General features: G+C 46.4%; 4 protein-coding genes across 5 annotated transcripts in view; 2 read left to right on the forward strand and 2 right to left on the reverse strand.

Annotated features, from left to right (window-relative positions):
* The window catches only part of LOC111073957 (E3 ubiquitin-protein ligase TRIM9), an 84,201-nt gene that overhangs the window by 34,848 nt on the left and 33,977 nt on the right, over positions 1-15,376 (reverse strand). The window lies entirely within an intron of this gene.
* LOC111073926 (acylphosphatase-2) lies at positions 7,174-7,922 on the forward strand. The gene is made up of 4 exons (XM_022366492.2): positions 7,174-7,367; positions 7,441-7,457; positions 7,513-7,622; positions 7,690-7,922. Exons 1-4 carry the CDS (start codon positions 7,232-7,234, stop codon positions 7,802-7,804), a joined length of 378 nt encoding a protein of 125 aa, XP_022222184.1. The 5' UTR covers positions 7,174-7,231; the 3' UTR covers positions 7,805-7,922.
* On the reverse strand, positions 8,752-9,475 carry LOC111073927. Its single transcript, XM_022366494.2, has 2 exons — positions 9,362-9,475; positions 8,752-9,179 (listed from the first exon to the last, which is right to left on the reverse strand). The coding sequence occupies exons 1-2, from the start codon at positions 9,376-9,378 to the stop codon at positions 8,984-8,986; spliced, it is 213 nt and encodes a 70-aa protein (XP_022222186.1). The 5' UTR covers positions 9,379-9,475; the 3' UTR covers positions 8,752-8,983.
* On the forward strand, positions 11,471-13,450 carry LOC111073925 (neurofilament medium polypeptide). The gene is made up of 2 exons (XM_022366491.2): positions 11,471-12,638; positions 12,715-13,450. Exons 1-2 carry the CDS (start codon positions 11,608-11,610, stop codon positions 12,938-12,940), a joined length of 1,257 nt encoding a protein of 418 aa, XP_022222183.2. The 5' UTR covers positions 11,471-11,607; the 3' UTR covers positions 12,941-13,450.

The raw sequence follows: 15,376 nt of genomic DNA on the forward strand, positions 1-15,376 counted from the left end.
CTTTGCCATTGCCCAGACCAGGAGTTCCCCAGAGGCGGCATTGGGAACTTTTATTCGAGTCTCGACTAAGTGAAGTGAAGGTCTCCGTCTTCTAACTGCAGTTTTATTTTGGTCTCCGTCTCGGTCGTCGTATTCTCGTATGTACTTCTCTTGATTTGTTGCTGATGTGTTCTTTCACTAAATTCACTTAAATTCATGTTATTTCCGCATGTTTCACACAACTTCAGTCCCCTGCCTGCTCCCCTCTCTGCCTCCCCTCTGCCCCAACTAATCTTCAATTCGCGTTGATTTTTCCTTTTCCTCACAATTTGCACTTCATGAATACAAGATAGCGGAGGAGCCTTGGATGGGGAACCAAAGAGGACCCAATGCTGCTCCATTAGACAATTTTCACATCTGTCTCCGAAGACCTCCCCATGCCTGCCGCTCTGCTGTTTGCTGCTGGAGTCCATCCAAGTGCAGACTATCCAAGACTCTTCCCCACTGCACAAAATTATCCGATTGATGCACAAAATAAACTTCCGTTTCGCCGTTGACCGTTTAATGGGCTCTGCCCAAGGAAATTTGCTCCACATGTGGCTAGGGCGGGCAAAAGAAAATAATATTCTCTTGGCAACACATCCAAGCAGGCTGTTGGCCGGGCTATTCGGAATGGAGGAGTGGAGTCTGGGGCTTCAATCTGCCAATGTGCCAAGTAATGCATTTTTGATGATCTCCCAAGGTTGAACTACGAACTAAAGCTACGAGTATTCCACGAGTGAATGTTTTCTGTCGGAGATATTAATTATTAATGTTATTATGGAGCATTCTTCAAGTTTTATATTCAGCATATATGCATGTACAATGTAGATGGTGTAACCTTACAATTGTTTCTATGTTTCCACAGACGAGTAAGTTCACAAAAGTGGGTACTTCTGTACATACTCATTATACCTTCCGTCCAGGAAATATACTGCTTAGGATCGATTCACAATATCAAATGTATTTAGCTAGACCCCTAATTTTAGCTATCTGACTAATTAAAATAATGTACATCAGTAAATCAAATTAGTCCATTATAAATAAATTGTTCAAAATGAAATTGTTCATTAAAAGGAAACATTATTTTCTGAAGTTTTAACGACCAATAAAAGGTCGTTCTATGTGACCGAATGTATATACGTAAATGTTTCGATCCCAAATACACCCCAAAATCGCAATATACACCCCAATGTTTAGCTACAGTTCCGCTTCTCTATACTCTTTGATTCTTTTCCCCAAATTGTTTCCCACCACTTCATTATTGTTGCTCCACTTGGCCGCCACTTCATTAACAGATTTCTCCCTATCCCCATCGCCATTCCTCTGCGAACAACCGACGCGATTAACATGCAATTGGCCATCGGAGCAACAACAGAGTTGGTCCCACAATGGGCTCCCATCCACATCCAGCCACGTTTACAGCTGGGGCAAGTTTTGTGCTGCCCAAAAATATTTAACCAATAATGCAATTTCGGTTGTGGCCGGCAATCCAGCAGACAGCTGCAGCTACAATGACCAGGCAGATGGAAAGGATCGGGGGAAGGAGGCCCCTGGCGCCTGCCGTCAAAACAGAAGCAGCAGCCTGGAGGGCCTATCAAATGGAATTCCGAACAGGACTGACGATGGGCGGTGGCAGACAGTCTGTCCATCGGGAGCGGACGGAACTGGTCTTCTACGCTTCCTTCGCCCCCGCTTCCCACGCCCTGCACTGATTTCATTTGTTCAATAAACGCATAATTATCCGCAATAATTGCATTAGCAAATATGGGCAAGGAATTAAAGGCCAGAGCATAATTACGGATGCCATCAACGTGTAATCGTCGGATTAGAAGAGGTGAGTGAGGCATTTATGTATATGAATAGGTATAGGAGAGCGCTGGAGAGTGAGGCATTTGAGTCTTGAGGCATTTAATTAGAGGCGTTAAGTTGGCTAATGAATGCGGCCATCGAAATGAGCACGGGACCACTCAGTCGAAGGAGCGTAGGAGAAGCCCTGAGTAGGGCTATGGCGACGGAGACGGGCACTTTCAACATCACTGAGCAGTCAGTCATTCAGCCAGTCAGCCAGTCAGCCAGTCAACCAGTTGGTTGGCTCTGCAGCCTGCACATGCAGGATAAGTGAATAACATTAAATAAACAAACTGGGAAACAAGCCGAGCAGCCGGCAAACAACGCCAGCAGGAGCAACAACTGCAGAACTGATGCACTGCGCAGAAAACAGGGGAAATTGTGGCAAAGGATTGTTTGGGAAACTTCCAGACCAATCCACAATACTCTTTCAGAATTACGCGCATTGTTGTCGAATGCTATTTGCTGCACATTATTTTTAATTCATTAAAAAATAATATCCGATTTTCTACTTTGATGCTTCTCAAATTAAGAAGAATCGGCAGAATAAACATATAGCTGAATAATTCCATTAAACTAGTAAAATATAGTCGTGGATCGATTTTATCGGTGAATGGTGCCTCGCGTTAGCATAGTTTCGATTGTACAAGCTCTATGCCAAGCCTAAAAGCTCCAAGGGAAGTGTAAGCTACATATGTATGCACACCCTCGTATGTATGTACATACATGTTCATTGTTGCTATAGTTCTCTCACTGTTTGTGCTTTACCTTTTGCGCTCTGGCTGTGAGTCTGATGCATTTGATAAGCGGCACGTACCGCACGCCAAAAAGTGTGCTATGCCATTTTTCGCTCTTAGCCAGGCCGAGAGCTTGGGCTACCGATTGCCGGGTACTTTATTATCTTCTATGGTGGAACGGCAGTAGAGCGGTGCATTTGTTTGCCACTTACACAGACGCCAGCACACACGTGCACGTATCACAAAGGAATAACAAAATGGCGGATACACATACCTGCAAATAGACAAAAGGATAGAGGGAGAGTGAGCATTAGTGGGAAATCTTTGCAGAGCACACCTGAAAATTTGCTCTTGCTTGTTGCAATTGCATTAGAATTTAAGATAAGTTCGAAGTTGGCAGGAAACGAGAGTGTGAGTAATGGCAGTGAAAATGGGAGTGGAGTGGAGTGGAGTGGAATGGGTTTTGGGAATGGGAATAGGAATGGTTTATGCATAGAAGCTACAGATTGGGATACTCGGTTTCCATTGCACTCAGCTCCTTCTGCTTTTTGTGTGTGTGTTTGTAAGGCAACTTGTTTACCAAACTTTATTACAACTTGGCAAACAGTCGTCGCCTTTGTAGTTGGCTCGAGTCGAGTGCTCCTGCTTTGTCTGCTAACTGATTGCAGTTACAATCAGTTTATTGTATGGGCCTGCTGCAGGATAGATTCCGTTAGCCACACACACACACACACACAAAGCAGCCGCTACCCAGATGCTACCTTGTATCCTGAGTATCGTATCCTGCGAGTAACATGTAACATGGCAAACAGCAAAGGCAACGTGGAAAAGGGACTTTGTAGCGGCGGACAATGGAGGATGCAGACCTAAGGATGTGGGTAAAGTTGAAAGCCGAAAATTTGAACACTTTCTAACTCTAAATTATAAATTGAAAATATTCAATTAACTTTCATGTGATTACAAACATCGAATGTTTGTCTCGCGAGCTTTCCTTTATTTACTTGTAGTCCAAGCGCCGCTCAAAGGCCTTCCTATCAGACCCTGCTAGTCCGAATTAATTGTACAAATTCACCTTGTAGCTAAATATTTGACTTTGATGATTTCTTTTAATTTGGGAATGTTGTCGACACATGCAAGAAGGCGTTCCCCAATCACAATCAAGTTTAAATAGTCGAACATATTTCAGCTGGCATTTCCTAGCTATCATCCATAATTCATTGCCTTTGTGCACCGAAAATTTCATACATATTTTTAATTTAAAGTCAATTCACATTTGAACATTTTGTCACCCAAAAAAAGCACTGAACCCCAAATCAAAAATCAATAGAACAGCACAAAATGTCATAAGTGATTTCCTGTTCCGTTTCACGTTCCAATCAAGCGTGAAATTTTGTGAAAATATTTACCCAGATCGAGTCCCAAAAAATGAATGAAGGCGAGAGAGCAGCGCAAGATGAAAAGTGAGCAAGAAAATGTGAAAAGCTAATGGTTCAGCTATTTGGTTGGGTCCCGTGACGGGTTGGCTGACTGGCTGGCTGGCCCTGGGCAGCGTACCGTTCTCCAGAGTGGAAGATGTCCCAACTCATCGCGTTTCGTCGCGTTACGCTTGAATGGATACTCGCCGCCCACTAAAATGGTGTACATCAGTGTCAGATTAGGGCGTGGCAGGGCCAAATCACAGACATAACCGGCACTCACAAACACTAACCCAGAGACAGTCACAGGCACACTCTGAGCTCCCTAAGAAGGAGCATAAATTCCAGACACTGCCGCCCTGGTGATTTGTGGTGCGGAGACCACATCAAACATGGAAGATTGCGACAGGAAGGGTAATGGGTATGGAGTTTCTCAGACAGAGACTAAGTGTGGGTTAAGCACACTTGAAGTATGTGCACGCTTGGGTTAAGAAAAAGGATTTGCCAGCTCCACCGAAATCTCGCCCCCCCTCTGTCTGTCACCCTCTCTGAAAGAGTAAAGTTCGAGGCAACCCACTCCTCACCCACACCCACACACCACACCCACACCCACACACCACACATCACACGAGTACATAGAGATTCACGCCTTGACGGGTTGTAGAAAATATGAAAAGTCGTCCTGCCAAAAGAATTTTCACATCCCAGTTGGGATCCCCTGCCAAGGTGAGGATTGTGGTCTCTCTGCGGTCGTGCGGTCCTTGCGGTCCTTGCGGTCCTCGAACATCCTTTGGGCTTGTGTTTGGGTGGGTTTTCCATTTGCTCTTCTTCGTTCCACTGCTGACAGCCACGTGTAATGCAATTATATTGAGGCAGGCTTTATGTCACAACTTTTCACTTTTCCCTTTGCACATATGTATTTTTCGCTTTATGAAATCGATGTCTGACTGCTAACTGAATAAAAAGGCAGCCGGAAACAGGATGCTTTTGATTTTTATGAGCTGCGCTACGCCCTTCAGTACATCATAATCATGATTTGGCTTTTCCGACCAGCTGCTAAATGCTGCAAAATATACACTCGAAACTCTGATGAAGATTTTCATCCATTCCAATGAAACTGAGAGCGCTTCCTAATCTATGGCTACGAGATCTGCCCTTTCTCCTCCGCCCAAACTTTCCGCAGCAAATCCCTGTAATTTACAGCAACAGGCAGCAAAGATAATTGCCAAAGTTTATTAACGAAAACAAAAAACGAAAGTGTGGGCCCTGGTGGCAGAGGACAAAGGACCAACTGCAGCTCGGAGGATGCGGAATCAGCATTTTGGCGTCCATGAATATGAAATGAAGTCAAAAGCCCACGGCGAGACATAGCCAGAGATCCCCTTGGGGCTATGGCTATGGATGTCTGTGGCATGGGCCAGTCATAAACAACAATTTATAAGCTTTAATGAAAATTGGTTGATAACTGGGGGCGGCGAAAAGAAGGAGATTCTGGGTCTGTCCGTTTTAGCAGCTGAAGTTGGAAATAAATTAACTCGGCTCTTCCCCAACCCTTACTGGGAGCTCCACACCAAAATCACAAACAGGCCGAGTCCCCATTTAGAACCCTGTCCACCACCTTGGACTGAACAAGATTTTATTCCACACACGGGAATACGTACGCGTACCCCGAACCCTCTTTGACTGTTCATTAATGTTTGCCCGTTTTCACCTTTTTTTCTTTTTGTGCGGAGACTAAGCCAAATTTGTGCGGGGTTCCCGCTCCGCGTTCGCTTTCGACAAACGCATATGGAAATTTTATGCAAATTTCCATTGTGTCAGCAATTTGTAACGAATTTGAGATGTGAAACTGTTTGGAAAAAGCCGCCGCAGGGCGATCTGGGGGGCTGATGGGGCGACAATTTAATTTGCCCTGTGCAGTGGTGCAGTGGGAAAATCAAATTGCATAAATGTCAATTTGCTAATCCAATATTTGACTAAAAGTTGGGAACAAGTTGGGACTCTGCTCGTCATTTTGAGGGTCGCTCTTCAATTCGCACTTTAAGAATTGTGGAGAGGAGAGTGGAAAGTTTTGTCAGCGTCTGCTGCTGAAGCTGACAAAATATCTTTTGATTACTTTTCCACACTGGCAACACTTCACAATGTCCCCAAAGAGAAGAAGACCGTCGGGCAGAGAACGCTGAGGGGAAACGCGCCTCGGAATATCTTCGAAATAAATGTTATTGTACGAAAGAAAAGTTGCTGCAACCGATAGGACGGACGGGGTACAGGACAGGACAGGACAGGACAGGGCAGGATAGGACAGACGGACAAAGCCGTATCGTTGAAGGAAGTGCAGCCCTCGGCTGCCTGTTGATGGCACTTTGATGTTGTCTGAGGAACAGTTTGGTGGGCTTCTATTACCGGGATCTTCTCAGATAGTTCCAGCCCAAATGTTCGCCTGCCGTGACCGGGACGCGTTTGTGGACAGAGTCGGTCAGCGGAGGGCATCATCATAATCAACAGTCCACAAAAAGAACGACCCACACGTGACTACACCACGAAGCTCCCAGGGAAATAAAATTCCGCCTCCGCCCTGCCCTGCCCTTTGGCAAATGAGCCGCTGGCATTCTGCTGTTTTCTCCGTTCTGTTCTGGAGCTGTCTGCACTTAATGGAAAATGTCAGTTCGCCTCTGGCATCAAGCGTTTTATTGAAGCTTTCACTGACTGAGGCGGGAAGTTCGACTCGAGCTCGGCGAACACTCGGAACACTCGGAACACTCTCAAATGTGCGTCATCTCCTCCGTCTCCTTGGGATACCTTTTGGCAGCTTTCTTTTCCGCCTCCCTCTTTTTCTCGTGGGCAGCCGTTAAACTTAACGAACCGGAAGTGGCAAAGGCGAGAACAGAGCTAAAGGTCCTCGCACTGCTTTCGAGGAGTGTTCGAGTACTTACTCGCTGATATGATGGAGAATCTGCGTTGTCAAATTGCCGTGAAAAATTGTTGTTAATTTTAATGGAGGAAAAATTCAATTTGCATAGCTGGAAAATGCCACGAAGAACTTAACCCACGGAGTAAGAATAAAAGGGTAAACTGGTTAAGGATCTACGGAATCCATAATCAAGGTCCCTTGACATTCCCATCAATTTTATATGAGCTACAAAATTTCCCGTATAATCAGTTACACATATATTTCCAAGTTGACACCAACCGGAACAAATATCCTCTAAAATGAATAACAAAATTACCAAATCCAAATTCACCCCCCCTGTGACACCTCTAAAGGGAAAAGCAGTCACAGGCAAGAAACGCCCCGATGAGGAAAGCATTTTTGGCTGCAAGTTCGAGGTCTTTGGCAAGGTCCAGGGTAAGACGAAATGCCGAAAGTGCAACTTTCTTGACTCTAACTCTAACTTTTTTGTCTAAATCTTCACTGGCAGGTGTCTTCTTCCGGAAGGTAATTTATTGAGTACTCTTTTAATTACCTAATGGCACTATTTGTCACTCTCCAGCACACAAATAAGAAGGCAACGCAGCTGGGACTGGTCGGGTGGTGCATGAATACCGATGAGGGATCTGTAAAGGGCGTGATGGAAGGAAATTTGGACAACATAATTGAAATGTGAGCGCAAATGGGTAGGTCCGCCCGCTTTTATTCATCTCTTTCTCTCCCTCTCCGTCTGCCCCAGGAAGTACTGGCTCCAGCACAAGGGCAGTCCTCGTTCAGTGATCCAAAAGGCCGTCTTCTCGTTGAACGAGCCCTTGGTCAGTCCCACCTTCAAGACATTCTCAATACGACGCTAAAACAAAAGAGATCTCACTGCAATCCTCTACGCATTTAGCTCCGATGTATGAGCTCTGCTTCATATAGTTAGCCAATAATTATAGCCCATAATTATAACAATAAAAACTATTTAACCCAGCTGACCTCTGGGGCCGGTTCTTTTGGGGAAAACGTGACAATTGCTGGAAGCACGTTACGAAAGCCCTCGATGGGCTCCCAAAACAATTGGGATAATGTGTAAGCCACAAATGGCCAAAGTTGGCAAAAGTTTCTCTGTCGCGGAGCATCCCTGCTGGGGATGTCCGTTGGAGAGCCAATTAGTTAGGCCATGAGCCAAAATAAAATGCCATTGTAATATTTTTCTGTCCATTTTTACACGGATCGCCCTGCCAATTGTCAAAACAATTTCAATTTATTTTTCCAGTCGTCAAAATGTTTGCGTTTTCCCCTCCGAAACGGGCAAAGTTTCGGCTCGCTTTTGCCAATTTTGTGACAAATATTTTGCATCCCGAAAAAAGCCAAAACGAATTTGCATAAGTAAATAAAAGTTGACTGAGTTCACAATGGTAACAGTTGGCGCCTGATGGCAATTAAAAGCCTCTGCTATGCCACTCTGAATGAAGGCTTGTTTTTTACCCTGTTTGTCCGTTTCGAGGGGGGTTGGCATGCTGATGCTTCTCTGGCAGACTTTGTTGCTGTTGCTGTTCCTGTTGCTGTTGCTGCTGTTGGTATTTATTTTGATTGTGCTGTATGTCTGGCAAACACTTTATTATAAACTGCTGAAACCGCACAAGTGCACTGGCTAAACAAATTGTTTTGGTTGTCAATTTGGCCATTTTGCGTTTGGCTGGGCCTGGAACGAGCCGTTGTGCAAATTGATTTCGCTAAATTTCAGCTTAACTTTCACGGCTGATTGTAATACAGAATGGTTATGATTGGAATTACCAACGCTATACCAACAGTTTAATTGATCGTTGGGCTTAAATAATTGGCCATTTCATTTATTTATGGGTACCAATAAATGTAAACTAATCGTTTTCCACTTCTTTTTTTACTATTTTTCACAATTTAATTTTGAGCAATGCTTCCAATAATGAACTTTAGCTAAAACTAGGTAATGCCAAAATCAGAATAAAGAAATCACATTTCCAGACAGCTCCCCGGTTCGTCCTGGCTCATCCTGCTGGATGTTGGATTGCTCAGGACGTTGGAAACATCCCTTCGGCCTCCTGCCGCTCCCTCCGCTGCCGGGCCGAACGGATCTGCTGGGGAGTCTGGTCATCGCGGAGCAGCTCCCTGCGCAGGAGCCGCTTGTAGAGCAGCATCTTGCGCTTGGTTACGGGTGCCCCGACGGGCGTGCTGAACTGGATACCAGGCGGAGCCCCGCGCGTGCAGCTTCAAGAAGAAATAGGTCCAAAAAAAGAACGATAGGAACATGGGGTGATTTGCTGTGCCATGATTACCAAAGAGGGCCAGAGTTAGAGCTACTTTGAGCGGCTTCATGGTGCCCACTTGTGCTCCTCTCCAGCTTAAACTCGGGGCCTTCGTTGGGTGTGATTGCTCTTCGTTCAACTTACGCCTTTTTGTCACTCATTAGGCAACGCCGAGCAGCTTTCCCAACAAATAAAATCAGTTTCTACGTCGCAACTGGAGAGCTTGTGTTGAAATGTTGAGTAAATTTTGAATACTGAAATTTAGCCGAGTTCGAGCTGGGAACAGGAAAATTCAGGGCAATCTAGATTGGACTCTACACGAACCCAACCAAAACCAGAAACAGAACCAGAACCTGCACCCTCTGTGAGCTAATTACAGAGCGCTTTCTCCTCTGGCGGCTCTCGGCCCGCTGTGCACTGCCGCAGAGCCGAAAAATTGAGTCCAGGAACCAAATTGAGCCATTAAATGCCGCCGAATTTGAAATGCATAATAGCCAAACGGCAACACGGCACGCAAACAGATAAAAGAGAGGTTGCCGCAGCAGGAGGTGGCTGGGGCGGGAAAGGAACGGAACAGAGCACAGCAGAACGAAATGAAACGAAACGAAACAGAAGACGAAGGATAGATGGGATAGGAGCTAAAAGCCGGATTCAGTAGCGCCGATAATCAATTCCGCTTCCGGCTGGGCTGACAGTTTGCCGCATCGTGCGTGACTCCAAATATAAGCATAAACATCACCAGAAAAAATAATAATAATAATAATTGTAATAATTTCGTATGCACAACAAAGTACGGGTAGAAGCGCCGACAGCTCGGTGCGGGCCGTTATGTGGCAGGGCGGGTGGGGCATGGGGTGCATGGGGTGCATGGCTGTTGAACCTTTTGGTTCGCGTGCTCTGCCATCGGTTGCATGTCGAGTAACGATGGAAAAGCCATTCCATTAGCCGCCAGAAAGCGTTGATAACGAGTTCATTGACGAGTTCATTGGCACATTGATTCCCATTGATCGGTTGAGTGGAAGTACGATGTGACGAGGGGGCGGCAAGATGTGCAAGAATGCGGTTAGTGTGGCGGCTTAGCCGAGGTATGCCAATCAAAGTCCAAAAGGAATTTTGTCCCAGTACCACCAATGCCAGTACCATTGAAGTGCAAACACAAATGCAGCCCTTGCCAGAAATTATGTATTTACATGCATACATACATATGTACGTCGTCCGTTTTATCTCGATTTCCAGGTCCAAATTTACGGGGTGAAAACCCTGTTAATTTATTTCAAGCTTGGATCTAGGCGAACACTGCCAATACATTCGCAGCATATACGAGAATATATCAGCTGTTTGCCTAAGCTGCTTCACCACCCCCTGCAGCAATGCAGCCAAGCCCCCGGCCCAGGCCCAGGCCCAGGCCCCGTCACAGGCCCAGTCACAGGCGAGGCTTATTACAGATGCAGACCATGTTTCTTGGGGCCCTGCTAAGCAATGTACGACCCCCGAAAGTGGCAGCAGACTGTTCTCCAAATCTCAGTCCGTGCACACGCGGATCGTCCAGACACAGACTGATACGTGGGGCGAAATTGCCGCATCACCAGCTCCACAGCTTCCCAGCACCCCGACCTCTGCCTCTACCCAGCCCAATCTCCGCCCCGGGCGTTGTCTAGACGCAAAACCATTCTATTCCTCCAAAAAATGTTGCTCGTTGCGCAAATGTTGCATTATAAACTCCGGAGTACAGAGTGGCAGATGGTGAGGACGAGGAACAGCAGTTACCCAAAAGAAATTTATTAAAATTTTACAGCCACAGCCGCAAAACACACACAACTCCACAACTCCAGCTCTGAAAATTGGAAAATCCCCAACTAATTTTGCATGAATATGGCATTGCATGCCTTGGTCTCGGTCTCGGCCTCGGTCTCATGTTTCGTGGCACTTTGATGAATGTCGCATTTGACTCCCTACCAAGGCCTGCTCCCATCTCCGAGTCAGCTTCTAGGCCTTCGAATGCAATTGGACGGAAGTTTTCAGCAGCTGGAAAACTTTGCATAATAAATGAAGACGATAAGAGTGCCTCCCCCGATTGGACTCCATCCCTGACTCCTTTTTATGGTATACCTAGGGGCGCTCCAAAGTTACTGGCAAATAATTTCGGAATCTTGATTGTCCGGGGGATCGGATCCCAAACGCCTCGGGCCTGTGGATAAGGTCGGTTTCTCTTTGAAGATATACGCTCAGTAGGCAGGAATTTCATTCTCCCAAACAACAAACAAAACGCCAAAAGTTAAAGGCCAAAGCAAAGCCTTTGAGCTGCCACTCACATTCCAAATCCCAGTCTTTTTATGTAATGTAAATCAAGGTTAATTTTTCACAAAACACACAGAAAATCAACTTGCAAGATGGAAGCACGAGGAGCACTTAGCGAGGGTCAGGCCAAGGCACAAGCCATGAGCATGGAAATGTCGAATGAATTCATTACACTGACCAAGGCAAGTGCCTCGGGAATGGAAGACTTCGTTAGGGGAATGGACATCGCAATGCGGGATAATAGCACATTGGCTGAAAAAAGTCCAAGGACGATGCAGAACCAGGAGAAGCCAAATATGGTGGCGGAGGTTGCCAGAGGAGATCATTCCCCAACTGATAATAGTATCCAGCAGATAGAACAGGGACAGACCCCAGTAGAAAGGCCCAAAAATGAATCAAATGCTCGAACAAATGCCGAGGCAGAGGAAACGGAACACACCGAGGACCAAGTGGACAAGTCCAGTAGAAACGAAGATGAGGCCAGAGAGCTCCTTGCAAGCGAAGAACCCGAGAAAAAAGAAGCCACTAAAATGATCGAGAAAGGACAGGCCAACGAAGAACTATCTGAAACATATGGAGAACACTCCACGACAGCGGAGGAGAAGGCCAAAATAAAGGAAAGAGAGGCTAAAGAACAGGCAAAAAAGGAGACCGCAATGGCCAGGGAAGAACGGAAATTGAAAGAGAAACAGGCCAAAGAAGAGAAAAAACGAGCACAGCTAAACGTTTTAATGGAAGAGGCCAGAAGAGGAAACGAGTCCAGTCGCAAGAGCCCTCAGCCAGAGATCAAAGAAGGCGGAACCATGTCTGAGCCCAGTGCCCAGGCGGGGACGGAGCACGTTGAACCCACTGGCATGGAACAGGTCGCGATGACGGAAAAGAAGGTGAAAAAGCCAAAAAAAGGGAAGGCAGCAAAGTGGAAAGTGGATAGTGTCAAGATGAAAGAGGATATGGAACAATTTCTGGATGGAATCAAGGCACTGGAAAAGAAGCAACGAGAGCAAGACAGAGAGGAAGCCGAGGAGGCGGCTGACATTGTCTTCGATGATGAAAATATAAGAGGCTGGAAAGCCGTACTGAAGGAATTGAGCCAGACATCCTCATTCTCGGCGGCCACCGCGAGGTAAATGCTTTCATGTATGACTGTTCCCTGCTGAAACTAATACTCAAATTCCCCCAATTGCCCGATTCTCTGATAGCCTCAGTTCATCCCAATTGTCTTCGGCGCCAAGAACGGTTGTGCGCGCCATACTCCGTCGCGCGGCAAAAATGGAGTACAAGAACCAGTTGGAAGTGCTCAAGGAGACCTACAACTACCGCATCTGCCTGCTGAAGAAGCTCAAGCTCGACATTAAATCAAACTTCAAGAGCGAGGCCCGGGAGCTCCACACGGTGTACAAAAAGATCAGACCACCAAAGTTCTGAAATTCTTTTTAATCAGACCCTCCAACAATATGGAACAGAACAACACCATCGACAGAGCCCTTAGATTCTGAATTCCGAAGCAGTTCAAAGTTAAGATACCCCAGTTACGGCCTTGTACGTAATATGGAAAACCATCAGGAAATATCAGCGACTGCCAGTTGGGAATCAGCACTGAATAACTTTAGTTTCAGATCTTGGCCGAAGAACGGCAATCGGGCCGACTTACTTTCATTTAATATGCGCATTTCATTCTCCCTTCGCATAGCGGAAAGCGGAAAGCCGAAAGCCCTCTGTTTACACTTGCTACAAGCTACAAGCTACAACACTGAGCTGCATCTCATTAGGAGTGCAGCCCACTTTCGTTTTAATGAAGCAACCGGACTGGAGTCGCGATGGTATGCAACAGCTTTGTCCGCTGACTTTTGCGGAGCAAATTTAAATTTGTGCCACTTCTGTTATTGCACGTTGAAATTAAAAAAAAAAAAAAGAAACTCCGCTCCACCCCATAGACAATAAAAAACTGACCCAGATACCTGGCCCTCTTTGGGCATTGTAATTTATGGACCTCCCTGGACGGTGTGGTGTGGGTCCACCCAGGGTGGAAATTGTTTGACTGAAAAAGGGAAATGGCCAAAACAAAGGCCAACCAGTCAAGCGTACAAAAGGAGCGCGTTACCAATTTCAATTGAATCTGAATCGAAAACTTTACAGTAGAACTGTAGAAAAAATGGTTGGAACGCAATTGGGTCGGAATACCCATCTTTGCACACTTCGCTGACATTTCCGCTTTAAGAAAACTTCAAACTTTCCCAAAATCCGATCATCATCATCAGCAGCAGCAGCAGCAGCAGCAGCAGCAGCGAGTGAGAATCTCTCCCCGGGTGGCTAATCCGTTCAAAGCTGCAAAAAATCCCCGCCAAGGCTCAACGCGTTCGACTGCGGGGCGATACAAAAAAGTGAGCGGCCCGAAGGCGGGGGGGCCACCAAAGTGACGGACACTCTTGGAAGGCTCTTCGCAACATACTATACTCGTAGACAGAGGCTGATGCACCCCACCCCACCCCACCCCTGCCTGCTGGCTGCTCCCTTCATGGCGGTGGCGCAACCCTGCGGCGGCTTACAACAAAGCAAAATGGCAAATAAAAGCCTAAACCGTTGGCAGCGGGCGATGAAACGGAAAGCAGAATCCGAGCCGAACCCGAATCCGAATTCAAATCAGAATCAGAATCAAAGCAAATCAATGCGTCTGCCCCTGCCCTGCCCCTCCCCCTGCCCCTTCCCACCATACATATACAAATTTGATGAAAATTGAAAATTTACTTTGGCAATTTCACTTGCAGCTCCGCTCCGACAATGAAATATGTCAATTTCAATTATGTCAGGGAACGCCTGGCACGCCCTCCCCCCGACCGCCGCAGGAGAGTCCGCGGGCGAAAAGTGTTCCCCCGAACACAAATTCACGAGTATTTCCACATTTCAACAAATGTGTCACTTTCCATGTAAACCTCTTCATCGATTCCAGCAGGGCAGGGTTTGGAGCGCCTTGCTTTTCTCGGACTGAGCCATTGATGGCAGTTGCTGGCAACTGGGTAATTACAGTGGTTGCGGGGCATGTTTTCGGCGTCAATTTGTTGACAGTTGTCTGGGGCCCGGGGCGGGGATTGTGCAATCCTGCAAATCGAAGATTCGATATTGGAATTGGTAAGTAAGCAGAAGATAGCCGGAAATACACGTAGAAGGGCTGCAGGCAAAACTTTCCAGTAATACTCATAGTTATCGAGAAACCTGCCGTGTGATTTCCTGTAATATAATCGTAAGCCCAACTTCAATACGATATACATACTATTCTTATCAACGAGGACTATCAAAAGGCCATAAAACTTTCATTCAACACTTTGCAGACAGGAAATATGACAAGCAGTCCCGTCACCCATAAAGCGAACCATCATCGTCTCTCTGGTCGGGTTGGGTCTTCACTCCATGCCATGCTGGTCATTTGCCATTTCTAACTGACTGACTGACTGACTGACTGCCTGACTGACTTCCCCCCTCTCTGATTGATTTGCAACTGGAACCGGCAGAGCTGGAATTGGAATTGAACTTGAAAAGTGCGCAGACACAACATCAGCAATGACAATGACAATGACAAGACTCTCACGATTACACAAAAGCCAGAGGCAGCACCCACCATCAGCAGCTAAAGGAAAAAGTACACGCCTTGGAGAGGGAGGGCTCCATGAGTGTGACTGCCAGTTGTCGATATGATCTCGTCATTACGTCGCCAGAGGCTAGAGGCCAGAGGCAGACAGAAGCAGGAGAAGCAGGAGAAGCGAAGCGCATGGAGCCTGGGCTGGGCTGGGACGTCTGCCAGTCTCTGCGTCGAGTGGGCGACACTTTTATGTGAAATTGATGATGATTGAAAGCTGGATGGAATGG

Source organism: Drosophila obscura, unplaced genomic scaffold (genome assembly GCF_018151105.1).
Source record: "Drosophila obscura isolate BZ-5 IFL unplaced genomic scaffold, ASM1815110v1 contig_9, whole genome shotgun sequence".
NCBI classification, from domain to species: Eukaryota; Metazoa; Arthropoda; class Insecta; order Diptera; family Drosophilidae; genus Drosophila; species Drosophila obscura.